The sequence below is a fragment of the Aptenodytes patagonicus genome, chromosome Z, assembly GCF_965638725.1.
Source record: "Aptenodytes patagonicus chromosome Z, bAptPat1.pri.cur, whole genome shotgun sequence".
Taxonomy (NCBI): Eukaryota; Metazoa; Chordata; class Aves; order Sphenisciformes; family Spheniscidae; genus Aptenodytes; species Aptenodytes patagonicus.
The window spans coordinates 28,630,932-28,658,786 of NC_134982.1; the positions used below are offsets into that span (position 1 = coordinate 28,630,932).

The 27,855-nt window shown below is 44.9% G+C and overlaps 2 protein-coding genes across 4 annotated transcripts in view; both read left to right on the forward strand.

The window, feature by feature from the left end:
• The window catches only part of ANKRD31 (ankyrin repeat domain 31), a 72,429-nt gene extending 68,603 nt beyond the window's left edge, over positions 1-3,826 (forward strand). The window contains 1 exon segment of the mRNA XM_076362841.1: positions 3,364-3,826. Coding sequence (XP_076218956.1) covers positions 3,364-3,515 — 152 coding nt within the window. The 3' untranslated portion in view covers positions 3,516-3,826.
• A 3,889-nt stretch (positions 3,827-7,715) lies between these two features.
• On the forward strand, positions 7,716-26,969 carry GCNT4 (glucosaminyl (N-acetyl) transferase 4). Of its 3 annotated transcripts, none has more exons than XM_076362947.1 (3): positions 7,716-7,756; positions 12,250-12,456; positions 25,331-26,969. In XM_076362947.1, the coding sequence occupies exon 3, from the start codon at positions 25,332-25,334 to the stop codon at positions 26,694-26,696; it is 1,365 nt and encodes a 454-aa protein (XP_076219062.1). In that variant the 5' UTR covers positions 7,716-7,756; positions 12,250-12,456; position 25,331; the 3' UTR covers positions 26,697-26,969. The 3 variants fall into 3 exon arrangements, with proteins under 3 accessions (XP_076219062.1, XP_076219061.1, XP_076219063.1); XM_076362946.1 differs by lacking the exon at positions 7,716-7,756 and adding an exon at positions 8,092-8,137; XM_076362948.1 differs by lacking the exon at positions 7,716-7,756 and adding an exon at positions 8,950-8,999.
• The last annotated feature ends 886 nt before the right edge of the window (positions 26,970-27,855 follow it).

Genomic DNA, 27,855 nt, shown 5'->3' on the forward strand with positions numbered 1-27,855 from the left:
AATTCCTTTTACAAATAATTTACACAAGTAAAATAGTTATAAAATGCTTAACCATATCTCTGGATAGTTCCAGCACTTTCTTGCTTGGAAAAAATAAGGGGGATGCTGGTGGGATAGCCATTTTTAAAAACTGATCTTTCAGGGGCTATTTTAAAGATCAGAGAATGGTGACTGCACAGAAGTGGCAATCTTCAGTGACTAACCTTTATGCAACCGGAGGTTCTGGTCTGACATTTATATAGTTGCACCGCTAATGGGAATTCTCCTTAAATACAATTTTCAGGTTCTTAGCTGCCACAGAGACAAGTTTTTGTAAAGCTGTAACAAAATGGAAACACAAGTTGAAACGCATTTAGAATGGTTTCAAAACTATAAGGCTAGAACAGATGCCAACAAAGACAGAAAAGCTATTGGCAAGCAGGATGGAAAAAGTACAAAGAGATGACAAGTGTTTTCCCCAGATTTATGGGGAAAAAAGTTCATTCTGATATTGTTACTGATTGATACTTTACTGTGTAGTTCATGAAGATGGCAGAAAACTGAGAGCACCTAACAGGACAGCAAGGGTGGGAAAGCAGAGAAAGACCCTGCCTGTGTGTTTCTTACCTCGCTAAGCTTTCTTCTGTACCCAAGGCACTAAGAATGAGTTTTGGATAGCAGTATGGGAGCCTTTCTCCGCTGCTTGCAGCCTGTAAGCTGCTGGTCTTTTGTAAGGGAATGAGACTTAAACAGACAGCAAAAGGGAGAAAGGAAACATCAAAGTGGGTATTAAAAGATTAAAAATAACACTAAGCAAAGGGAGAGAGAAAAGGGAAAAAGAATTGAGAATGAAAAATGGAAATGGGGAGGACATTAATTGGCTGTGTCAGAATATGGAGGAAGAAACACAGGGACTAAATGTTCAAATACTGATCCATCCCTGCTGGCAAAAAAAATGATTGTCTATGGCTGTAGAAACTTTGATATCAAACACTGATGTCAGAACTGAGGAGGACAGCTTTGGGATGTATAAATTACTGTGCTTTTGCTAACTGTTGACTGTTATCTAAAATTACTGAAAAGTATAGATGAGAAAAAGTAGAGATTTTAATCAGTCACTCAGGTAAAGTTGTGTTGATGGTAGAATGCTGGCATTTAATCTACAAAATCTTAATCCAAAACATTAATTTGACCCAAAGGAATCAACAAAGACAACTGTCAAATGCTGAAAAAAGTTATTTCAATAGATTTAATTGGTCATATCTTTATTACACTTTCAAATTTGAGTTGAGAATTTTTAGTAAATAAGTTAGAATATTGCAGTGAGAGTGCTGAGAGGAGCATTTCCAAAGTAAGAAAGGAATGTCTCTTCTCCGATTATGGTCTCTCAAAACGGGATGTTAAATGAACTTCAGACTTTGCCAAGAAATTTTCCTATACTTACATACAAAATGTGGACATTTCAGGATGAAAAAGCTTTTTTCAACAAATCAAAACAGGTTGAAGTCATAGCTGTCATGTCACTATAGACTCAGTATTAATGACAATGTTTCAGCTCAGTTTCTGTCAGTTTATTTTATAAAGAAATTCCCAGACTTACTTTTAAGATCATTTTTACCTGAAGGTGTCCTTGAAACTATTTTGTGACTTCCCATCCAAGCATTCCTGTTTATGCCCTTTGAAACATCACTTCTAGTTGAGTGTGTGAGTTGACTTGAGTGTGACTGACCGCTGCTTCATAAGCGATGAAGACTCTGTGAGGTGTGTTGTGATATAACTTCTCAGGTGGGACTTGTATTCAGCCTGCCCATCTTTGTTACAGTCCAGATACTTAAATATACCCTAGACATCAGGTCATGCTTTTTGTTCCATTATGTACTGTGTTATGGCACGAGCATACTGAAGATGCACTGAGGGTGTTTGCATTCGGTATCTTACACCCTCAGTGCATCTTCAGTATGCTGTTGTCACCGGCGTCAGAAGTTTTGCTGTGGATGTCATGGGTGTGGAACAACATACATCCTCACGCACAAGACTCTGTATTTGCATTTCTGAACACAGGCCTCTCGCTTCTAATAGCAATTTGCCACTTCGCTGCTTTGGGTGGTGAGCTCCTGGAAATCGGGAAATGGCAGGGAAATCCTCACCAAGACATGGAGTTGAAAGGTCTAATACCTATAAGATACACTAATTGTTTTAGCATTGGGACCTACCGATGATGTCAGTTCAGTGAATATATTTTGCATTTTGGAATTGATGTAGGTGACACAATGGGAAAACTGTGGTAACAGAGAAAGACAAGCTCCTGGGATGGCACATGGTAGCCCAGAAATAAGTGCAAGCTAAATGACCAACTGGTGTCACTTCAAACATGTTTTCTCTGCATTTTGACAAGGATTTATCTTGACTGATCTAATAATCCTGAAATACCTCTTCAGTTTTGCTTCTCAAGTCACTTGAATGGTGTCTGAACACTGTTTTTTGTTTTTGTTTTGTTTTGTTTTGTTTTGTTTTGTTTTTTAAAACAGAGGCCGTCCCTACTTTCATGACAGCCCTCCCCCTCTTGCTAATATCTGCTACATGTGACAGTTCTGCCCTCGCTGGCAGTTCCTGTGTTGGGCTGGTTGTGGCAGCTCAGCAGCTCTGGTATTTTTTGCAAGGGTACCAAAGGGAGAAAGTGTGGATGAGAGATGAACAAAAACAAGTAACTCTGAAAACTACAGTTCCAAGTGCCTTTTGCAGTCTGTGCTGTTATGGAGAAACTGTCTTGTAACGTCTTTTACTGCTGGATCTCCACAGTGTTACTTTGTTACTGGAAGTTCAGCTTCTCCTGCACTGACACAAGTGCCTTAAGTTTATGCATTGCAATAGTTGCTTCAGTCCAGCAGATATTTAGATATTGCAAATATGCATTGTTCAGTCCTGCAATTTCTTGTATACAGGTCTATGCCTTCCTTTTTATATAGTCCTTTCAGGACTGTAGGAAGGGCATTCCCTGTGAGAGGGATTACTTGATTTTGGGGAAGTACACTAAACTTACCCCTTCGTGGACATAATATGTGAAATTCAAACAATGCTGAAGAACAATTGCATTTTCCTGTTATATAATTGGTAGTGGCTGGGACGGTTGATTTCTCACCCTGAGCACCACGAAGTGTAGTATTGCCCTTGTCTCACTGAATTCTGGGTGCTAGTGAGAGATACCGGTAAGATGGCCAGGGTCTTATGCTACAAGATTCCTAAGACACATTACAGATTCCTAGGGATCTCTAACCCTTACCTGGTTCTAATGAGCTGTTAACACCTCTTTAGATAATAGCGCCAGTGGTTGCTTTCCATTACTCTAATATACACTCTGTAATCGTTTGCATTCATTTTCAACAGGCTCTTCTGTCCAATTCAACTCAGTTGGAAGTCTGACACATTTTCTTCAATTCAGTGAGATAGTAATGGTATGTAAAGAGGAGTTTCTACCATGCCCTGTAATGGAAAAGCACTGGAGTTTCTACAAAGGATGTGAAGGTTTTGGATTCTAAAGACTTCTTGAGTGCTAACATTTTTTTCTTCATCGTTACTTAAAAGTAAACATTTGAGCTTTTAGAACTAAGTGCTTTGTTACTGTCATTTTGATAAACCATTTGCCCAGCACTTGGAATGGACTGCAAGATTGTTTGGGTAAACGAGGAACTGGGGAGTACTTTGTGGCCGGTGAGGATAACTGTCAATATTGAATTTTGTGCTGTAAGATTAAGAAATGGGGAAGTAGATGAGGACTGTTACACACTAGAGCTCGTTGTGAATTATATTCCAGGTTGATAACTTTGTATGAAATTCCACTTATTTCAGTGGCTGCCCATGCTCGATGGGGCTGCACAGAACCACATAGGGTGTGGTATCAACACTGATAGTCACTTCCTACACCTAAACCTGCCTGAGCACGTGCTATGTGCATGGCTGCACATGTTTGTGTAATAACAGAAGCTGTTAGGTTAGGCTAAAAAACAAGATGGGCAGCTTTGAAAATCACCAGCAGCTTTGCTTTATGTGGCATGGATATATACAAACATTTGAGAAGGGGGCAGGTGCTGGGAGAGGTTAAAAGAGGAATCTTTGCCATTGGAAATGCTCAGGGAAATTCCATTCATGTTGCAGCCAAGTCTTTCTGGTAGGCAGAAAATGTGCTGGCATATGGCAAGAAATGCAGTTAGCCTGTTTGTGGAACACGAATTTTTCAATCTAACAACATCTTAGATATTCACCCCCATCTCTGGAGGATTTCTATTTGTTTTAATTTTACAATGTGTGAATCTGCCTCAGTAGCATATTTATAACACATTTGACAGTCATGAGAGTTATCTGCATTCAAATGGCATTCTTGCGCTTTCGTTCTCTGGATTATAAGAAGAGATGAAATAATAACACCTGCTACTCCTAACTCCAGTGAATGGGATGAGAAATATCTCCTGTCAATACATAGCAACCTCAGCTAGCTATTTGGAGTGCGAAGAGCTGTTCTGCAGAGATTTGATTAGTGTCTTAAACAGAAGGTGGTTTAGGGAAGAGAGAGGGGTCTGATGTGCAGAGAGCTAATACGGTGCCCTAGGATGCATGAGCAGTCGTAGCCTGATGGGCTGTAAGGATAAAGAAATGCAAACTGCCTGGAAGTCAAAAAAGTTAAAGGCTGCTGAGTGACAGGTATTTAGTAAAGGTCACTTTCCACACAGAAAGAAAATGGAGTGGTCTCCATTTGCTGCTACAGCAAAACAAACCTGAAGGCATATTGGTTTAAAGGAAATGTTTGTTCAAATACTACTTTCACTTTCACTGAAAAGTGAAAGACTTTTGACTGTTAAAATAGCTACTGGATTACTTACATGTTTGACATTTTTTCTTGTTACAAGATGACTAATAAAATTAATGTATAAAAACTGGGAGGACTTGCCAGTAATACTTTTAATCCATTATATTAATGTGATTACATGACCTAAGGCAATCCTAAGATACAGTGACAAAATATCTGATTGATTCAAGCTGGGCAAAGAGGTAAAAATGTAAAGTGTACATGAAAACCACTGTCTCTTACTGACGCTATATGTAAAAGTAAGCTACCAGGGTTTTTTTCAATATTTCTATTGTATAGAAGCATCTTGAGAAAGGTGTTAGCTTGACAACTTACGTTTTAATATGACTAACAGATGTAGGATTCTGCTTCCCAAATCTTCTTACAACTGTGAATTTTCCCTATTTTCCCTACGGGAATCTTTTTCTTAATGTAAAGATCAATTAAGAGATGGCAAAAAGTCATACCATCATGAATAGAGTGTTTTGTTTTCTCTGTTTAAATTTATGCTTTCTAAGTGTACTTTTGCATAAAAATACAAGCTGTTACCACAGGTCAAAGACAGGCAGCTACTAGCGGTCCTAACTACAGCAGAGTAATAAAGCTTCTGCTCACAAGTGGCAAACAGCAACGGTTAGTCCTCCCAGCCCCTCCTGCTCCTTTCGTGATTCAGTTCCTTTAATTAGTAAACCCCTTCTCCACTCCTAGGCTGTGAGTTAGCACATATTTTGTGTGGTGCAGGCTAAAGTAAAAAGGACATAAAATGCAAAGAATACAAACCCCCTGGCGTTCTCCCTGCTCTTAATATTCAGATGGGGAATAAGAGGAGAAAGAGATGATGCAGTGAACAAAAGCCACGAATTCAGACTCATGTTTCCACAGATTGATTTATTTATTTATTGCCGAGATGGAGTTAAAAAAATCAGTGGGAAGATTAATACCAGTGAGGAAGAATGCAAGGCACAAAACAAAAGAATGAGAGTGAGAAGGGAAGATAAGCAGCTGGGAGGCAGACAATACAACAGAAGATTCATAGATTTTAAGGCCAGCAGGGACCAATGGGATAAGCTGACCTCCTGAATAACACAGGCCAGAGGTTATGAAAAGGCATAAGCAGGGGAGACACGGGGAACAGAGGAAAGAAATAAAGACAAGGATGTGGATAGAGCTAAATTCACTGTAGGCAGAGGATCAGCACAAAACATTGCACCTTCTTTCCAGGCAAAGCTGAACTATAACCAGCAAGAGCTGGTTAGGTAAGAGAAACATGGGAATGAAGGCCAGCTTTGGAAAGGTATTTAAAGTACTGTAAGGCGCAAATACACCTTGGGTTTTTGATGGTGGAAATGCAGCTAAGAAGGGGGGGAGGCAAAGGGGATACCAGAATAATGTTGCCATAGGAATTTGAATAAATTCTTGGAGCAGTTGCAGTTGGCAAGTGTTTCGTCATTATGACACGCAGGCAAAGACTTTTTTTTTCTGGTTTTCAAACCTTAACGTTAACTGGAGAAAAACACCTGTTTAAATGACGGAGAGAATGAACAACTGCATATATGGAGATTCGGGCACTTTTTCTGGTCACCAGTAGTCAAGTAACCAGTCGGGTAGGAGATCATATAGATGATCTTAATTTGAACGATTAAGTTTCTGGCCATATCAAGAAAAGAAGCTTAAATATGACACAGGAAGGGAGTAGAACATTTTGAAGATGGAACAGGATTCAAAGAACTCTATATGGTTTTTTGGGTTCGTTTTTTTGTTGTTGTTCGTTGGGCACGGGGGGGGGGGTGTTGTTGCTAAGGCTTTGGCTTTGTTTCTGGGAGAAATTTTACCACTTACACCAATATTATTACAGCAGAGTAACCCACAGGTGAGTTGTCCAGCAGCTGTGTCCTTTTGATTTCACTTAGGCTTCTGTGGAAGGAGCTCAGGCATACCGTTACGTAGAAGTCGGTTACAGTAGTTTAAGCAATTAGCAACCTTGAGCCGAGCTGTCACAGCCGCGCTCAGCTGCACGGTCTGCGCTACGGGAGCGGACAGACGCTCCCCGCTCTGGCGGCATCTTCCAAATTTCCCACCGAACCCGTGCACCGGGCGTGCAGGCCCTCGGAGAGCAGAGCCTAGCAGCTCAGCCCGACCTTAAAACACTGGCCTCTGCCTGGGAGTCGTTGGGGAACCGCAGTATTTCAGTGCAAGGGCAGGTTATTTCACTGTTAGCAGAGGTTTAAAGCCAGACCGCAGCTTACTAGTTCAAAACAGCAGCCACCGCCGCCCCCCGCGCCCAGCCGCCGCTCGCCCCGGGGCCGCTGCAGACCGGCCCTTTGCACGTCTTTGCTTTCCCAGGGCAGCCGAGCAGAGGCCACCGCCGCCGCCCCGAGGGGGAGGGCGAGGAGCCCGGGCCGCCCCCGGGGCGGCCGCGCGGGGCCCCGTTCCCGGAGGCGGATGCGCCCCGGCCGCGCCCGCACCCGGGCCGGCGGCAGCGGGGCCCTGCCCAGCCCCGTCTTGTCGCCCCCCCCCCCCCCCCCCCCCCGAGCGGGCTCCCTCCCGGCCGCAGCGTTTGCAAAGCCGCAGCGTAGACCTGCGCTTCCCCCTCGGCCGCCCCGCCTCCTCGGGGGCAGCAGCGGGGCAGGTCCGCGCCGCGTTCGCAGGAGGGGCAGCGGGCAGGCGACGGGCTCCTCCCGAGCCCTGGTGCCGGCTCCCGGGAAGGGGTGGCCGCGCCCGCTCCGCTCCCGGCGACCTCGCCGCTGCTGCCTCCTCCTCCTGCCGGCCAGGTTGCGGGGCGGGCGGCGGCCCCTCCTTTTTCCTCCACGTCATGGGGTGCCGTGTCGCACACATGTCCGTGCACACACATCCTATATACACACACGCGCGCGCCTCGGAGCAGAGGAGCGCGCCCTGCCCGCAGCGGCCGGCCCGGGACGGCCGCGCTCCGCTCCGGTGAGTGCGCTGCCGGCGGGCGCGTCCCGGGACGGCGGCAGCGGGGGAGCCCGGCCCGGCCCGGCTCGGCTCGGCTCGGCTCCGCCCGGCCCAGCGGAGCAGGGCCCTAACTTTTTGCGCGGAGCGGCGCGCTGGGGCCGCAGCAGCTCCCGCCTCCTCCCGGCGGCTCCGCCATAGGCGCAAACTTGGAGGCTCAGCCGCGGCGGTGGAGTTTGGGGGGTGGGAGGAGGAGGAGGAGGAGGAAGGGACGGCAGCTGCGTGGCTCCGCGGGGGCGCGGCGGGAGGGCCGGGCCGGGCCGGGCGGGGCGCGGCGCTGGTGGCGGCCGGCGGAGGAGGAGGAGAAGGAGGGTCGGTGCCGGCGGGTGCTGCCGGGGAGCTCCGGTAAGAAGGCGCCGTGCTTCTTAAAAGTTAATTACGGGGGGATTTTACGTCTCGGGAACAGAAGGAGGCAGCGGTTAACAGGCTGCAGGCGTTTGAAGTCGGGGCACACACCTGCCCGCAGCCCGGCTCGCAGTAGGTGTGCCCAGCTGCTGCAGCCACATAAGCTTTTTTTGAGGAGCAACAGTTATACCAACTTAATGTGTGGTTTGGTAACAGGAACCGGGTTTGTTGTGATGTTGGGTGAAGTCTCTCGTGGTTTTTTTTTTTGTCTCTCAGTAAATTGCTAAAAACGTACGCGTTAGTCTGTAGCTGTGTTTAATTTGCCAAGTGCACTTACTCATTTCTTTAGTATGGAAAGAGGCTCTTTTTCCTTGTGAGGAAACAAAAAGTAACAGAACAGCAAGGATCTGTCAGAAAAAAATGTTTTTTTCCCCAAGGAGAGACGGTAGCAGCTTTTCTCTCATAATGGGGTGAACAGACTTACTAATATCAGACAAAGGCTTGTGGAAGGAGACCTTAAGGGGAACATCCCTTGAGGTTAACTCGTCCACTGTGTCCCACCCGAGGATCTGCTCCATTGAACATCCTCTGACTTGTTCCAAAGGTCTAGTCCATAAACCAGCCTGTTTCATTTTGCGTTAGGCACAAATTTCCTTAATAGTAACCTTTTAAAATAAATAAACTTCCGTAATAATAATCTTTTTGCATTTGATAGCCTGAGAGAGAAACAGCTAAGGGGTAGATACAGTAGATAAACTTGCGACTGGAGTGGAGGCGGTGAACAGGAAAGAGCTGTTTGCTCTCTTTCAGACCAAGAACTTCAACAGTCAAGTGACGCTGGAAGGCAAAAGATTGAAAACAAGTAAGAGAAAGCAGGTTTTTACACAATACTCAGGTCAGCTGTAGAGTGTTTTGTCCCTGCCCCAGTCTACTGGATGTCAGAAAATTTTTGTGGGTTCAAAAGCAACTGGATGGAAGAAATCAAAATTTCATGAGAAGTAGAAAGTTGTAACTCCTGGCTTTGGAAACTGCTGAGCTGTAAGGGAACAGAAGGCAAAAGAACATGTGGAGAAGGTGGTGGAGAGTACTTGTTCTTCTGCTCTCTCTCTCCTCTTTCCAGGCATTTGCTTTTGCGTCTCTGAGACAACATCCTGGGCTGGATGGGCCCTGTGGATGTGATGTGATGTGCCTGTTCTTCCATGCATGTAGCTTTTCTGAGATGGCCACAGAAAGAGAAGTGAAATGCTACTGTATTTGTGCACCTTATCTATCTGATACTGATGAGTTTTAGTCCAGTTCTTGTGTATTTTTCTGTACGTTGCCCAGCTGTAAAGGCATTTAAAGATCTCTAACAGCCCTGGCTAATGCTTTTTGACACATGATTCATATAAATGAGCAATTCTTAAGGACTGCAACTTTTTTAAAAGCGGTAACAGTGATAAGGGATACACTCAGGTTTGAATTGCTTGTGTTGGCAGAACCCTTGTGCTGGGATTACGCTGGGGATGCAGGAAAGGGGACCAGACACTGAAAACTGCTTGTGTACCGGGTTCTATAGATTTTGTGGATGATAACCTATACTGTGCATGCTATTTTCTGGCCTAATATGTGCAAATTATTCTAGTCAGTCAACAGACTGTCTGTGATCATCTTAAAAATGCCTTGGTGGCTGAGACTAGGTCTCTGAAATTCTTTAGAAGTAGTCCACGTGAGCTGGGAAGAATTAACCAAAGGTAAAATTAAAAAAGCACAAAGGGTCAAAGCCGTGTGCTATCATTAGGTGTAAAGAAACCGGTGAGTGCTGATGTATAGGATTCAGGGAAGCCCGGAAAATGTTGAAACATTGGTTGAGAACAAACAGGTAAGTCCAGAGATTGTTGATCACACAGATCTTGTCAGCCTGGCAGCTGTTTAGCCCAGCCAGACATGGCTGAGGGCCTCAGCAGGTGTCCACAATGTACATTATGATTTTGAGAAGCTTTCTGTCCACTAACAAGTCAGAAACAGAGCATTTTCAGACTTGAGCAGAAAGATTTTGGGAAAGGGCGATGCAGGGATTTTTTTGAAACACATTAGCTGTTGGTCAGAGCTAGGAGTGGAGCACCGGAGAGGTGCTGATGTACCTGCTTGGCCGTTAGTCTTGGTGGTTACTGTGTACCTACACGACAAAGTGACTTCAGGTAGGAAGTGGGTAAGGAGCGTGGGCTGTCCTGATGGGTGCTGATGAAGCGAGTTTGGTCTCACTAACAGATGATGCTTAAGAGGACTCTAGCAGGAGCTTACAGCGTGTGCGTAGCTGTTACAGCTATGGAAAGGCGTCAGGAGTCATACGGTGACTGGCTTTTGAGGTCTCCCAGGAAATATTGATAAAGGAACTAAGATACACAGCAGATGAGTCACAAAAAGCTCATTTCTGCAACATAAACTGCAGGGTGCTGAATCCAGCAATGGAGGGTTGTCTGTCAACAAGTCAAGCCTCATCAGACCCCTCACTGAAAAACTTAAAAATGAAAAAGGCTTCACCAGGATTTGCAACGTGACCATGTGCGACGCACAGGCCCCTCTGCTTTGAGTACAAGAGGGACAACTGTGAAGAAAGAGGAGTTCTCTAATCGCATGATGCCCAGACAGACGCGTCATTGAGCAGATGACAGGGTACATACCAGACCCACACATCCTCGTGCTCTGTCGTATTGTCTAACTGCAATGTGACTTGCATGGTGCATCAGGAAGCTAGCCACTGGCCCGGGCAGGATTCCCTGGTGCTAATCAAAGGCCTTTTCCTTTTGGATTGACGTTGTGAAGCGCAGTTGGCCTGTGTGCATTTTTGTGGTGCATCGTTGTTTGATGGGGGGGGTGTCTTTCTGCATGCTTGTTTTTTGGGCAAGGACAAGTCAGCACCCTAAATCTTACGCAAAAGATGCGCAGCTGTCTGCAGACCTTTTCCAATTTAGCATGTGCTGGGAGCTTTTGTCTCACAAGAAATTCCCATAATCTCTATATTTCTATGTTCTTAATTCTTTTATCAATTAATAACATTTGATACCATTGCCCACCGTACCCCTCCGATCACACTGAAAAGGGGTAAATTTGACACAGCTACTGTTGTGACACATTGCATCTTATGCATACAGGGAGTGCCAAATATTAAGTGGGGAATTCGGAAACTGTTCTCGCTGTATGAATTTGCTGTGCTAGGCCCATCGAGCTAAGGCAGGACTGCAGGATCCCATGGATCTGCGGCACCCAGACCTCTCTTTGGAGCTTATTCAGATTCAGCCTGCTCCTGCCACGCTGGAGAACGGAGTACAAATAATAAGCTCCATAGTGCAGAGATGTGTGGTTTATAAATCTGTAAGAGCTGGAAGGCTGATGATGAAGAGGAGGCTGGTGTGCACAATACTTTGGTCAAAATGTGGATGGAGAGGAGGAGAATGCTACATATGCCTTAGGAGTACTGCTACTGTGCTTTCCTCCAGGGAAAGTACTCTGGTATTGTTTGTGGTACATACAAATAGTACAATGTTTAGTTCCTCAAATTTCTTTGTAACCATTACACACACAAAGCTTAGGTGTAATAGCACAAAAATGTATTTCTTGTCATATAAGAGCCATTGTATACAATATGAGGTACTTACGTTTAGGTGAACTTGCAATGCAGATCATCATGTCTAAACAGTTTCAGAAAGTATCACCAGGACTGTGGGGGTCATACCGGTAGCTCAAATTTCTGGCCTTTGCTTGGTGGTGGAGCTGTTTTATCTGTGAAGAGACCAAGGCCTCTGAGACCTGAAGTCTTGGTACCTGAAGTACCGTGCGAGTCTTGAACTTGGTGAGGCTTTTGGCAGAGACTTGTCACATCTGGGCGCTTTCCTGCCTCTCCCCAAGTCCTTTTCACCCTGCCATAGAAGGAAATTAGGTTGCTTTGATATGATCTGTTCTTTTTACAGTGTTTTTTTTCCCATCTTCTTGGCACTTAGAAATGCTATGCAAGTAAACAAAAATATATGCTTATTATATAGATAATGGCTTTTACAGCTTATCACACAAAGCCTCCATACTCACTATTTTTCAGCTAACATTTTACACTTTTCTTTTGTAATCTGTGCAAGCAATAATGTCATCCCTGCTACTTCTGTACATCCGACTTCATACGCGCTTGAAACACCGATAAAGCTGAAGGCTGCAGGCACCGGCAGGATGGAGCAGACACCAGGACTTTGTTCAACCACCGAGCTGGCCGTGCCCGTGTCAATCTTCTGGGACAGAGCATCCTAAAGAGCTCCGCAAGGGGAAGAGACCACAGCAAAATCCAGGAGGTAGGTCTGCAGCTGTCCTTGAAATGATCTTGCTGATGTGACAAGCTGTGACTTTGGTGGTGAAGGCTTTGACATGGGAGGAATTGACTCAAAGGGGGCGATTTGCAGCGCGGGCTCGCAGACGACAGTCTGCAGGCAGCTTGGTGGAGAGGTGAAGGAAATGGAGACATATTTTGAGCTGTTAATGGGAGCTTTTCTGTGGTGCGGTGCAGTTGCTCCTGCATCCCTGTCTAACAGGAAACTTCCACCCTCTTTTACAGTGCTACTCCTTGCCAATGTACACAAGTTCTGGCCCTTTGGGCCCAATTTTTATGTTATGTTATGTGGTAGTTTGGAGGTAAAAGTTAACCCTGTCTCCACCGTAGTAGTAGTGGTATTTTAAACTCTCATATGAGTTGGAACAAAGATGTTAAACTCTAGATTGCCCCAAATTAGAAGTGAGTAAACTCTATTTACCAGGGTTTGTGGGGTTTTTTAAATAATTAATTATTTCTTTTATTTTTATCTTGACTTCTGCCTTTATGGTGCATTAAGTCCTTGGCAAACATGGATACTCCCATCTCTTGAAGTCCAAGAATTTAAATACTCAACGTATGAGCAGTCAGGCTTGAGAATTTCCATGGCCAACTATCCCTGGGCTTTCTAAACACTTCCTTGCTTTAGCAGGGCTGCAAATCCTCTGACTGGCAGGACAGAACAGTTTGGGACGTACCAAGGGATTTGCCAAGAGATTTTTCTTTTCAGGCCTCCACCAGAACAGCTTCCATTCAAAAGTTATTGTAAAGCATTTCAGATTAGTTGGGGATGCAGAGGGGCCGGGTTCAGTTCTCTCTTGTGCTGCTGTCTTCTTGCATGACCCTGCGGAAGTCGCTTGCCTCTTTTCCTGGCCAGAGAGCAGAGACACAGACTTCCTTTACCTCGACATATCTCTGGGACGTGGATATGCAGGAATTAATGTTACATATTTTACTGTAATTATGGGGATCACCGATGTACTGGAGGCAACTAAAAAAGAGCATCCAGCCTTTTCTAAAGAACATATAGAGAGTTGGGACTAGTGGCAGACAGACAAGCAAAACAACTTACTGTCAGGACAGCAGGTTCTGTTAGGAAACACAGATCTAAGTATCCCGTGCAATGAAGAGTCCTCATGTTTAGCGCTGGGACAAAATTGTATGTGATACCCATAATTGCCAAATCTTTGCTGAACCGGTGTTTCCCATGTATGTGGTAAGAAGCTGTCTTTCCTCTTCCAGAAGCACAAAACAGGCTGTGGTAAACTGTAGATTTTTGTTGTTATTTTTCCTTGGGGTACTGTGTTGTTTTAAGTCTTCAGGGTCTTAAAATTGGCTTATCATTTAACTAGTCTTGGGTCTAAAAGTAATGGCGTATTTTTCCACATCTCGCAATTAGAGGTCCATAAGGCAGCATATAAGTAATTATAGTTAGTTAGCTCTTTAGTTGTCCATCATTTAGAGGAAATCTAAGTATTACATCAGGCAAGCCAAAACAAAGGGGTGAGCTGTGTGGAACGAGGCTGGTAGTGGGCACTGCTATGTTACAGGGGCATAGGCTGAGGCTCCAGTGCGGGGAAAGTGAGTGGAAAACCAGACAAACTCAATAGAATCAACTGATCTAGATTTAATGACAATAAAAAGTACTCATACAGAAGCTCTGTGATCCTTATCAATAGATAATTTTGCAATGGAAATAACCAGTTAGAAGCAGTAAACACTACTGCATTAATAAGTTAACTTTCCCAGCTAGCAGCATTGAATAATCAAGTAGTTAAAAGTTTAATTTGGACAGTTTACTGAAAAAAAAAAAAATATAAAAAATCGCTTAGCAAAGCACATCATTACTTTTCTGCTTCCTCAGCTTCCTAGGAACATCGTCCCCTCTGCCTTCCCCAGAGACCCATCAAGTGACTTGATTTGTACAGAGTAGAGGGAAAACCAGAAGGAACTAACTGTGTCTTTCTCCAGAGTTGGTCATGCAAACAACTTGACCAAATTTGCATTGCTGTGTAAGCGGGGGTGTATTAAGCAAACAGAGATATTTTATCAGGGAGAACTTTTCCCAAAGTGTTTTTGCCTGGAGGAGAGGGAATTGTTCCTGTAGTTCCTGCTACTATATGGTAATGGTGTTGGTTGCTGAAATATGCTGTGACCTGGTTTCCACGGGAAGTTGTAGACACTGGTTTTGCCTCAGATGCCCTTGAGGGATGGGGGAGTAGCAAGTCGGAGAAAGCACCTGTTCTGCTGCTCTGATTTGGTGTTGTTGTTAATGCTACCTACATGAAAGCACTTGCCCTCATTGATCCCTCTCTCAATTCTCCTCTTTCATCATTTCCCAACCTCTATTCTGCTGCTCCTTCTCAGCACCCATTCCCCCTTTTTTTTTTTTTAACCTAAGTGGTAAGCAAGGAGCCTGGTTTGTGCTGTGTGTCGGCAGAAGGGCTCCTGCATGGGAGAGAGAACAACATGGTAGGGTAGGAGTACTGCTCCCCTGCATTCGTGCTCTCTGTTTCCTCTCCTTCCACAGACTTGCATTCAGACGACCTTTTCACTTAACTCTTGCTCTGTGTCAAGCACAAAAGCAGGTTGCCCCACGATAGCATTCATTGTGAGTGCTATGTATTTCACATCCAGCGAGGAGAGAGCACTGCCTCTCACAGCCTGAATTTTCCAAGAATCCCCATTCTGGTAGCAGCCAACGTGTTATACCACTCCACGCCCCGGGTTAACCACTCCCAAGCTAATATGACTACCGCTAAAGAGATGGTTCCCACCAGCTGGCCGTCTGGCAAGACACCAAAAATTGTTTGTGGCATCTGTAGCCAACTGTAGAGAGTCACAGACCTCTTTGATGGGTAATGCAAAAGTAGAAAAGAAGTAGTATAAATTCAATAGGGCTACATGTTAAGGGAGATCATGGCTTTTGTTTTTCTGTAGCTTAATGTAGTTGGTGGTTGAGCTTTACAAGCTTCCTCAGGTAGCCCTGCCTGCGTGTTCTGCTGCTGCACCTGTTGCTTTCAGCGCTGTCTGGAGTGCCTTTCCCTCTCCGTGGGGCCAGCCCGCTCTGAGCAGAGATCCCTCCAGCCTCCCTGGACAAACCCCAACCTTCAAAGCAGGATTTTCATCCTTCTGCCTGCGGGGAGGTCTCCAGTGCATTTTGGCCCCACCAGGCTCTGGGCTTCCTGTGATGGACCCGAGTGGTTCATGACAGCTCCATCCTGCGAGCAGCATCCAGGGAGCTTGTGGGCTCTGTAGATCCACCTGGTAGCTGCTACCTTTAATCACTGAAGCACTTGTGTTTAGTGGAGTATAAGCTATATCAGAAAAGACACAACGACAAAAGGGAATGAAGTGCTGGGGAGCTGCAAAATTCCTTGTAGTCTCAAACAAAGTGGTTGATGAGCTGTTAATAAATTGGTGTGATCTGAATACAGACAAACTGGGAGCACCTCTGCAGTGCATAGGAAAGGTTGGAAGAAGACCACAGATTTTGATGAGGGAAATGACACATTTGCCCTTTTTGCACCAGTTAAAGCAAACTCTTAATTGGGTACTTTTTAGTTATAAATGGTCTCTATCAAAAGTAGCTTGTCTGAACCTTCACTGTTTTTCATGGTTGAGTTTGTTCCAAAAATGGGAGTTTTTGCTAAATGGGGAGAAGGAGAAAAGAGTAGATGTTAAAATGTAAATACCCACAGGTCTTTGACTTTTCCGTTAAAGAAAAATTACCTTGAATAATGCAGCTGTTACTTTAAAGGAACAGCTTTTTGGAAACGACTTTATTCCCAAGAAGGCTTTTTCCAATAGCCATAGGTGAGTCATTTGCGAAATAGGAACAGAAGCTTCTGGAGGGGCAGGGACTGCTTCTTCAGTGCCAGGGCGGGTCTGCTATCTTTTTTGCCGCAAGGCAGCCAGTTTTCATATTTTCTGACTTGTACTGCCGATACAGGGATGCAAGAGGCGGTTGACTAGTGAGACTTGCTGTGCAGTGCAAGAGGAATGTGAGAGTTGGTAATTTGTTCCTGTTCAGGGTGAAGGGAGCTGCAGACTACTCCTGTGCAAGAATGACATTGGCATCACTGAGCTGCACAGACTGGGAGTTGCTGTTACTCCAGATACATAGGGTTTATGGAAACAGCAGAAATAATATTGTGAGGAGCAGCAGTAAAGCCCTGGGCTCTCTCAGGAGCCAGGGCTCTCCATATGTAAATCATTAAGGTCTTAGTAAAGTGGAAACAAGCCTTCAGAGAGGCAGCATGAGCCCAAAGCCTGGCAGTTTCTCTGTGCTGCTGAAGGGAACCTGTCTGCTTCTCTGCGTTGCTTGAATTCCTCCTTAACCCTTTATAGAGGGGTGGCCTCAAAGAGGGCTGAAGCTGCTGTAACCCTGGTGGATACGAGCCGTTGGAGGCCAGCCAGAGTGGGAGTTTGGTTCTCTGGGCCGGCTCAGGCTTGTGCTGACCAGAACAGCTTCCAGGCTGGCTTTTCTCCATTGCTCCTGAGCACCGCTCTGGGGCAAAGGAGTTGCTGGGGTGTTACTGGCAGAGGATCAGGGTTGCGTGCAATGCTGCTACACCCAGAATGCTTCACACCAGAGATGCACCAAGGCTGCGCCATTGCAAGCAGAGCTGGCAGAGCTCGTAGTGCTGGTGCAAAAGCTGCGCTTTTATCCTGACTCCTGTTTGTTGGGGCAGTGACTTTCCTAGGGATGCCTCATCCAGCCTGTCTTGCAGCCCGTGTTCTGGGATGAATTGATGGTCCTTTGCAGGTCCTTATGTCTTTCCACCAGCTGTGGAGGGACCTCAGATGCTTAGTTTGACAAACATTGGGCAAGGTGGGTGTCACATGCGTGGTACAGCAACCAGGATACAGAAGAGGTTCTCTCCTAGTTTTCTTCAAGGCCAAATCCAGAAGCACTCTGGGTAATTTAACCACATTATTTTATGCCAGGGAGCAGAACTCATTCCTAGATGTTGTGGGACAACCTCAAGCAGTCCAGTGGAAATGTCCCTGCCCATGGCAGGGGGGTTGGACTAGATGACCTTTAAAGGTCCCTTCCAACTCAAACCAGTGTATGATTCTATGAAATAATGCATGATGGTGTGGTTATATGGTTTCTCAGTACGAGTGGTGCTTTAAACTTGCTTTTACTCTGAAGGAATGGATGTACACCTTGTAAAAAATGTTATTCCCAATAAATTAATTTGTGTGCTCACAGGAGACTCTTCAGAGCAGAAATTTGGACCACCACATCTCATAGTGTAGAGACTCAGCCGGTTAATATCTGACTGTCCTGTTCCTCTTCCAACACACAGCATCAGCAGCTCCTATTTTTCTTTCAAGGGCCATGGGCTCACAAGGAGGTGGGCACGACTTCTCCCCAGTCCTCTTTGTGTATGTGTGGTCTGCTTCCCTCCAGGGAAGAGATGTTGGGCCGGTAGAAGGTATCCTATGCTACCCTGGATATGCAGTTCACCAGCTGCACCATGACGATTTATTTGTCTGTATAGGACTGAGAAGATGCAACAGTTGAAAAGGTCTGCTTTTGCAGTGATTTGGTAAACACAGTGAAACTTCAGATAGGCACACTCAAACCTAATTTAAATCTAGCTTACACTGATTGGTGGTGTTTCTGCAGCATCTTAGATGTTTGATGTTATGGAACTATAAATAATACAAATTAAGTAATATAGGAGAGTTACAAGCTTCATTTGCAATGACCTCGCTACCTCTGTGATAGGGCTCAGTGGCCTTAGCCAGTGTGTTTAGATCAGAATGCAACAAAAATGGCACAGTATTCAGGTGAAACTGCAGAATAGCTTTTTGGTCAGGCAGATCATCACTCCCTCTTAGGCTTTGCTGTGGAGGCCAGGATTGCCACTGCTACTTTTTACAAATATTATGGAAGGGAACATGTTTTTTGTTATGAGAAATGCAAATGAAGAAGCAAACGTTGCTCTAATCCAGCTTAATTTTGACAAAACAAAAAGGCTAAACTGCAAACCAAGCCAAAATGTGGATTGTTGCCATCTGTGATACTTTGTTCCTATTCAAAATTGGATTTCTTTTAGAACTTTTTTCAGTTCAGTTTAAATAAAAAAATCCTGAAATAGGAAATGCTTCTTTTGAGTTTGAAAGAAATATATTGACTTGAGGCAATGCACATGTTTTTCAGGAGTGCCAGTGAAATGCAAAAGCACCTGGTTGTTCACATGGCTTACAGAGTGGGTTGTTCAGGGTTTTTCAACCAGGTTGCACCTGGTGTTAGCAGCACACCTGACCCTTGCTTAACTCTTCTCAGGGATCGCCTTTTGAATTTCAGTATCACAGAAGGCACACTAGAGCCTTGCTGTCAATCAGAAGAGTTGTAATTAATGCCTGCGGTTCATGAGTGAAAGCTTTTAGCTGGACTGCTCCCCAGCCACAACCCTGTGCTCCCACCTGAAGCCCAAGCACATAGGGAGAGGACTTCCTCCTCTTCCCAACAACTTGACCTGTTTTCATTTTGTGATTGAATCCTGAGCAGTGTGCGTGGCTTTATGAATAAAGAAATCTTCAACACAGCAATCTTTGCAGCTGAGGGCATGATCTTTGAGAGGCTAAGACCTGTAGTCCATGCTTGGGGGATGGATGCTTTGCCTTCGTCCATCTTCTCTGAATGCGAGCAGCAGTTGTGAAGGGAGAGCCACTTCCCAGATTTTAGTAAAATTTCTTTTGTCTTGTGTTACGGTGCTAGCAACAAGGGAAATGCAGATTTCTCCAATGGAAATCTTCAGATGAATTGCCATGGATTAAAGTTTGATGTAACAAATTGATAATGGGTCTGTTAATCAAACTGATACAAATGCGGGTGTTTGTTCTTTGCCAACACGGAGAGGGTAAAATATGGGAGGTCTAGCAAAAGTGTGGTGCAAAGAGAGGAGAGGAGGATTTCCCTGGGAGCCAGGGTTTGTGAAAGTGCTATATAACTTGGGGAGGATCTGGACAGAAGTCCTATGCCCAGTGAAGACCCAGGGCCCCTGCCCTCCTTGAGTGCCTGGCCATGCAAACTCGCCCCCATTCCTGTTCATGAGAGTCAGGGTGACTCCTGGAGGGATGGGACGGCAAAGGGCAGGTATGGGAGAAAGTCACCAGCAGGCGGCTGTGTTCTCGTGCTGAATGCTGTCTTGTCACCCTCTCAGCACCCAAGAGCAGAGTCCGGGAGCCCAGGCTGCATCAGGGTTGGTGGGGGAAGGAGAGGGGGAGGAGTGGGGTGCTGTGGGTGTTGCTTCCCTCCAATAGAAAGGCGTTCAGATACATGCATGATGTGCTGTGGTCTTTGCTCACGACAGATCCGGAGTAGCCACACCCCAAAGGCATGCTTAGGGAAGTCCACAGGGTAAGTGCCTGATGGCGTGTAGGAATGTTATGAGCCAGCGGAGCTAGAATTAGAATTGGTTTAATACTTTTTTTTTTCCTCTCCCAAAAGAATCCTAAAAGCAGGCTTTAATTTACCTTTAATTAGACTTTCCTTTGGTTTCACCTTGCAAGCAGTTAACGTTTCAAGCAATTATGGTCTCTCAGTAGAAATTCAACATTTTTGTGTTGTTATAGTAATCTGTATTGTAAAAACCAAGAGAAATAGCCACTGGTTCAATATGCTTCCCTGGCCTTATAGGTTACACTGTGATAGTGTTCCAGTACGAGCTTGGGTATTGAGCATGGTATGTGATTTACCCAAGCAAATTGCCTATGGATAGTGTATGAGTGCAAACACTGCTTTTGACATTTGTGATGTGCCCACTGTAGGGGTTTGCACACTCTTGGGTAATCTGCAGCTTCACTAGCTGTTAATTTATGTTTACAGATTGCCGGAATAAGATTCAGTAGTTCGCAAGCAGGAGCAACAATTTTTTGCAGGAAGGTGAACTTCTGCACATCTGGCTGATAGCAGCTGGAAGTGACTATTGAGGCAACAGGTCTTCCACAGATATTCCCCTGTGATCAGGCCATACTTCACTTCACTTGTCCAAACCTTTGCGGTGTTACCCGAAATACATATATGAGTGTCTATAGACACATATGCATTATTTCCTCTGTTCTTATTTCCATGTTTTCCCTCTCTCCCCCAGTTGCTGCAGGTCAGTAGAAACCAAGGTCTAATTCTAGTGTAAGTCCTATACACATTTTCTAGCATGCTTTTGCCTTCAGCTTGGCCTTCCTTCCCAGCACTTCCTTTAGCTGGCCATAGCTTGGTTCATAACTTTCAACACTTTCAGTACGCAGGGGAAAAAGCCTATCCTCCGGTTTTATGGGTTTTGTAGGGTTTTATGAGTGTTGTGTGAGCCACAGGAGAGCTGCAGAATTCTTCTGCAGCCTCCCAAAAACCGAGACGTGCTCACTGGATTGAAGCACGTAGGAGGGAGTGGAGCTCCACTGCCTGCTTGAAGAGTGCCATGTATTTTCTGGTCCTTCTGCAAGCCCAGCATCATTGCCTTAGGCAGACACAGACAGCTGAGCCTAGCTGGAGAGCACCTTGGAGGGGAGAACCGACAGTTTCAATTTGAAAGCAACAAGGCTCAGCCTTTGCTCAGTCCCCTTGGGAGGGTTTATTCTGCTGACTAAGGCCAACACAGTGTTCAGCGAGTGGAAGGACTTGATCGGCAGCTGAACTTTTTCAGGAGGGTGTGAAATTCTCCCAGCACCCTCTTTGTTCCTCCTTTTTTGTCAATGTGCAGCTTGCGCAGTTGCAGAAAGCGAATGATTTGAAGTGTTTGAAGGTGTAAAGCTGCCCAAAATGGCTTCTTGCAGGGAGGAAAATAAAAAAAAAAAAAAAGCAGCAAAATACACCAGTGGAAAATCTGGCCACTCTCTGTGTGGGATACAAATATTGCCGTCACAGATCTAACTAGCAATCCTTCTTCTGGTCCAGCAGTAGATAAAAGCAGATTCAGAGAACGGAGTGATGGTCACAAGAAACATTTTTATTGGTAAGAATTTCCAGTCACAAGTCTTGGCAGCTGGTAATTGCCTGATGTCGTGGTTCCAGGGAATTTAGCTTTCCGTTTGTATTTATGTATCGGCAAAGGTAACTCTGGAAACTCTCAATAGCCAGCTGATTGCCTAATTCCTTCTTGAATCCTGCTGAGCTCATGGTCTTTAAGGTACCTTATGACAGGCTATAATTATGTGTTGTGTAAGAACCTGTGTTTTGTTACACAACACAAAGGTGTTTCCCTTGTATTTATTGCATGTTTGGTTTTTTTGACCATCTCTTGTTCTTGCATTACAGATGCAAAGGATAAATAAACCCACCCATTTAACTTCTCTGAACCATTTAGTACTTTGCATCCTGGCTAGTAAGTGCCCTGGCCAGATTAGACACTGTATATATGTGTATATAGACCAGCTGTGCAATATGTGTTTGTCGCAAGATGAGATCAGTCTCCATTAATTTCCTCAGGACTCTTCTCGCATATAGAAGAGAAAGTGCAAGCGTTTTACGAAACAAGGCAAGATGGCAGTGCCAAGCACCCTTCCTAGTAGAAAATCTTTGTGCAAAAGAGAGAAAGTTGGTCCTGCATATAGCATGGAAGCACCCAAGAAAAAAATACTCATGAGCAAGATAACCGGAGGTAGCATCTGGTCAATGCTACCCCAGGTAGATGCTTCAGGTAGCTCTAGGTGCCTGTTCCCGTCTGCCGCGTGTCATTCATTCGTTCCTCCTCCAGAGAGGACTGCGTGTACGGTACACTGCTATGTCTGGGTGGGGCTTCGAGTGATGCATGTGGTAAGAAATAGGAGTTTTGCACTTGAATCAAAACTTGATGAAATTAGTGGTGGCCCTTCTGTCCCGAGGGATGTAATTCCCTGGTCTCGCACTGTTCCTCAAGATATCCTGGTCTTTTGCAGAAACTGACTTCATCCTGGTTAGAGATAAATGATTTGTTCCTAAAGAGCAAAGCTGTTGCCCTAGTACTGATATACTGATATATATAGTACTGATATACCGAGCCTGGCTGTGGAGTGCCTCGGAGGTAACAACAAGAGACTATGAATTTAATGTGATAAGGATGGAGCAGGAGGGACAGCATGATATTGGTAGTGGTGAACTGCACTGGTGGCGGGATGAGTGCTTAAGAGTGGTTGGGGTCACACATGGCCTGATTCTGTCTGGACCACTGCGGTGATGGTGATATAGGGTGTGTTGTAAAAGAAAAAAAAAAACAAACCCAAAAAAAGACAAAAAACCAACAAACAGATGGGGCTGTTGATGTAATCACTGGCTCAGGATAGCCAGATGCTGGCCAGGATCAGGGGGAGATCCTCCATAAACAAGGGATTCGGTGGAGGAGCTGAGACTTCTCACCAGTGCTCCTTAATTCCTTCCTTCACAAGGAATTTGAACCATGTCACCACAGTCTTCTGGATTTCTGTGACCTCTTTATATGGCACAATAGTGTCTTGTGGTTGGCAGTGCCGAAAACCGTAGGAATATTCAGGGAGCCGAGTGTGGATCCTTTGCTCATCAGCTGCAAAGAGGGAGTCCTCAGTGCTATCCAGGTGATTTCTTGCACGTTCTGGTCTAACTCCGGACCACAATGGGCTCCAGTATTCTAGATTGGTAGTTTCAGGCAGGGAAGTGTGGCGCGATGGTTTTTTTGTTGGTTTGCCTAGAAACAGAATGTTTGGCACTGGGTGGAAGCTGGCCAGGGCTACCATAGATAGAGGGGTTTTGGAACAGTGGAAGATATGCTTTTTTTTCACCCTCCTTTTTCTTTGTCCAGGCTCTCTTTTGCCTTTTTGAAGGGGGTAGAGAGGAAAGGAAGATTCACTCCCTGGATGAGGCGATCCCTGTTCAGCGAGGAGTGGTAGGGCTTGTCCTTGGTAGCCAGGGAGACCACTGGGCAGAGGCACAGGGCGGGCTTCACAGAGAGATCACACCACACAGGTCTTCTCCCTCGAAATTAAAAATGTGGGCAGGTTAGCTGTGTTCCCCTCCGCAGTGCTTCTGTCACGTGGCTGGAAACCTGGCTTTGGTTAGGAGCAGCTTTTGAGAGCGACTTTTCTCCAGGAACATAGGTACAGGAAGGAAGTAGGTAAATGGGACACCTGCATTAGACGTTGAGCTAGATTAGCTTGGAGAAGAAGTGAAGGAAAGCATCTGCTGGCTAAGGGGGAAGGTGGGATTTTTGGGTTCGTGGGGAGGTAGATCTGTTTTTTCTCTTTCTTTGTTAGCGTACCTGGAGGCTGTTTGTAAAACCTGCAGAGAGCTGCTGAGGTCTGGCTTCTACAAAATAGGTACGTGTTGGCTCACCCTGCTCCCTTCCCTGGTCTATACCTGGCACCCCCAGGTGAAACAAGGCGGTGGCATTTCCTTCTCCTTTCTGTTGCCCCCAGACGAGAAATATCAAGGAGAAAGACGCACAGGGAAATGCAAAGTTAGGGAGGTCAGACTAATGAAGCAGCTTTGTCTTGGCAGGCTGCATTTTAACTGAAGCTACGGCTTGCAAGACCTGACACTGGTGGGAATGCTAAAGATGCCTAAGTTAGTCTTGCAGTAAGTGTTGCACGCACGCCTCAATACTTGATTTTACATGCATACGTGAGATCTGCAGACATCTGAGCCACTGCTGATGGCCCCACCATTTTACTCACTCTGAAGCGTTCTGGAACAGCTTCTTCTCAAAAGAAAATATTGGGAGCTGTTCAATTTAGAGACAAAGTAGAGTTTAGTTTAAGCTAAGTAGAGCTAAGTTTAATGCTGCATCTGGATGTAGACTCTGGTCTAATTTGAATTCAGGGACAGCAACAATGCTGCTTGCACTCAGCTGGTAAAGCGAAGCTATATGGAAAGAGTATCACTGTATTTAGCTTTTATTGTGGTAAAACCTCAGTTGTTAAGTTGCTACACAGGAATGTTATTAAATACCCTGCTGCATAAAAAGGGGCCATGTGTGTGTTTTTGCAGTTGCATCCGAGGTTGTGTCACAGGCAGAGAACAGGATAGATACGCTATTGCTCACTACTACCCCTCCTGCCTTCAAAAGGTTACATGATATACTTATTCTAGTGGATGGAAGTGCTATGTCTTCATCCGTCTCTTTCTTCAGGGCAGGTTAGCAGTATTTTCCAGAAGAAATCTGGACACAGGGAGGACTTTGGGCTTGTCAGCCTCTGTTGGAGGAGGACGGGAAGGAAATTCATTTCCCCGTGGACATCTTCATGGGCCAGCCCCAGTGTTAGAGATAATGAGAATGCTCTGACTGAATTCTAAAGCTTTTAGTTTAACATTTTATTTCTTTTAAATACTAATATCTATCATTAAGCACACATTCTTTGCAGACTCACAAGAGATCCCCTTGCTGCTCCCATTGAATCCCCTGGAGTTACTCAGGGAAAATAAACAATCCTTCCTACTCACTTAGAGGACAATCATGTTTCTGCCAGTGCAGGGGTTGCTGTACTTCAGTTTGTGACTCATAAGAAATTAAAAAAAGGTTTGGAAAATAAACAGTGGGAGTCTTGTTCCAACACTCCTATTCAGCTGGAAATCATCTGAAATATGAGTTGGTTTATTGCCTTCAGTTGGCTAATTCAGGGGAATGAAATCTTTGCCTATTATTGTGGTAAAATCTGTGTCTGAATTAACATGATGATTAAGAAGAAACTGCAGATTTCCAGTGCCCTGTCCTGCTAAGGTGGTGTTTATGCTGTAGGCAGACCGGTGTGCACATGTCTTTGTTAGAAGCTGGAATTGTCTCTGATGCTTTGTTCCTGATTTAAAATACATAAATAAAACATGTTTTTTTATAATGTATTGTATGTATTGTATGTATAATAAAATACATAAAATAAAACATGTCTCTGTTCTCTTGCAGAATGAAGAGACGCAAGTGTCCCTACAAATGTCCCGCACGAAGGAAGATGCTGATCCTGTGTGTTACAGGGTGGCTGATTGCACTGCTGAAGCTCCTCCATGTTGAAAGACACTTTTTTCCCTCTAAGGGCATTTATTTGGTTGAGCACTTCTTGAGCACTTCTTACATTAGAAACAGGTATTCCTACCTTAGAAATGAGTTCCAGTATGAAATTAATTGTTCATCTATATATGAACAAGATCCCCATGAAATTGGAAAGAGTTTAGAGATAAGAAGAAAAGAGATAATTGATTTAGCTGATGAAGATGTCGTAGCAATGATGAGTGATTGCCACATGTATCATTCACTTAGGAAATACCACCTAAAACCTGTTTCTCCAGAGGAGGAGAGTTTTCCAATCGCCTATTCTTTGGTTGTTCACAAAGATGCGGTAATGGTAGAAAGGCTCATACATTCACTGTACAGTCATCAAAATATTTACTGCATCCATTATGACCAAAAAGCAGCAAAAAGTTTCAAATCTGCTATGAACAATCTAGCTAAATGTTTCCCCAATATTTTTATTGCATCAAAATTGGAGACAGTGGACTATGCACATATTTCACGGCTGCAAGCAGATTTCAATTGCTTGTCTGATTTGATCGACTCTTCAGTTCCCTGGAAGTATGTTATTAATTTGTGTGGCCAAGATTTCCCTTTGAGGTCAAATTTTGAGTTGGTCGCTGAACTGAAGAAACTTGGTGGAGGAAACATGCTGGAAACTATAAAGCCAAGCAGTAGCAAAAGAGAACGATTTACTTATCACTATGAACTTATGAAAGTGCCTTACGAATACATGCAGATGCCTGTAAAAACCAACATTTCCAAGAATCCGCCACCTCATAATATTGAGGTATTTGTAGGCAGTGCCTATTTTGTTTTAAGCCGAGCATTTATTCAATATACCCTTGAAAGTTCTCTAGCAAAAGATTTTTTTGAGTGGTCAAGGGATACATACTCTCCAGATGAACACTTCTGGGCCACTCTTGTACGTGTTCCCGGGGTCCCTGGGGAAGTTCCAAGGTCGGCCCAGGACATAACAGACCTACAAAGCAAAACTCGTCTGGTGAAATGGAATTATCTTGAAGACCATTTGTATCCTCCCTGCACTGGTACCCATCTTCGCAGTGTCTGCATCTATGGGGCTGCAGAATTAAGATGGCTTCTGAATTACGGGCACTGGTTTGCCAACAAGTTTGACTCCAAAGTGGACCCTGTCCTGATAAAATGCTTGGCAGAAAAACTGGCAGAACAACAGAAAGAGTGGGTGTATTTGTCCTCTGATAAATACTTTCTGCACATAAATTCTATGAATGCCTCGCTATAGCAGCACTGTCTTCTCTGCTGTCAGTACTGTGTACTGTTATGTGCACAGCACCTGCAGTTCCTCTGCCTTGACCTGCTGCAGGATATTAGTGAGCAAAACGTCCATTCTGCATGAAGTTCAGGGCCCTGGAGAGCCAGGTGCCTGGCCATTTATTTATGAAAAGTCATGCCTCTCTAACTGTTTTGTAACTTGCCACAATAATTCTGTAATTGTTCTTCAGGGTGATTCTGAGAGGGTGAGGTTTGCTTTTGGAGGCTCTGGCACTGTCTGTCCCAATGGAGTATTTCAGAAACGTGTTTTACATCAAGTGTGTTTGCGTCTTTCCTAAGAAACTCCATCACGTCTGTCTGCCTGTCCCCTTTCCCTTCACTTTTGTTTTTCTTAAAAGATATGAAACAAAGACCTCTGTATCTGCTACCTCAGGAAAACTGGAAGTGCCCAGCTCATGGACAAAACCAAGAGATCAGCATGACACCAAATGAGCCGTGTGGCGTCACCTGAAGTCCCAATCTTCCCGTCTGTGGGAGCTAACAAAGATCTTCGCAATGTGAATATGACTGGATAATATAAGGGAAAGAAGATCCTTAGATACCGCAATGTCCATAGCATCGTTCTCTTCTCCCAGCTCATCTGTGATCATACTTTTCCTTCTGTGAAGTGTGTACTCGAGTGCCATGCCATGCCTATGAAATCGGTGGTGGTTGATTGAAACAGAATTATGCGCCATTATTCTTCAAAGGCAGTATATGAGTGTGCCCTAAGGGCAGTCTCTGCAGCCCCTTAGAGTAGATACCTATGCCAAAAGAGGTCGATCTTCTTTTCTATCTCTGCCCATAGAAATATCCTCCTGTGAAATCCCAGTCCTCTTGAGACAGTATGTCTACACACAGTGGATAACAAGTGCTATTTCTAATTTGGTAATCATAAGAAGAGCCATACTGCAGAAATGAAGACCCTGTGTAGAAGTGTCTTTCTGTGCAAGTCTCATGGCCTTGTGCCACCACAGTCCCACACTGACAGGTGCCTGAGCAAGCCCTGGTTCAGCTGTAGAGCAAGTGTTCTCCAACAGCCTCTGTTTCCCACGGCCCTGCCAGGCCTCCCGGTAGCGAAGCGGCCTGGAAGCCTCCTCGCAGCTGGGCTCCCCACGCTACAGCATGAG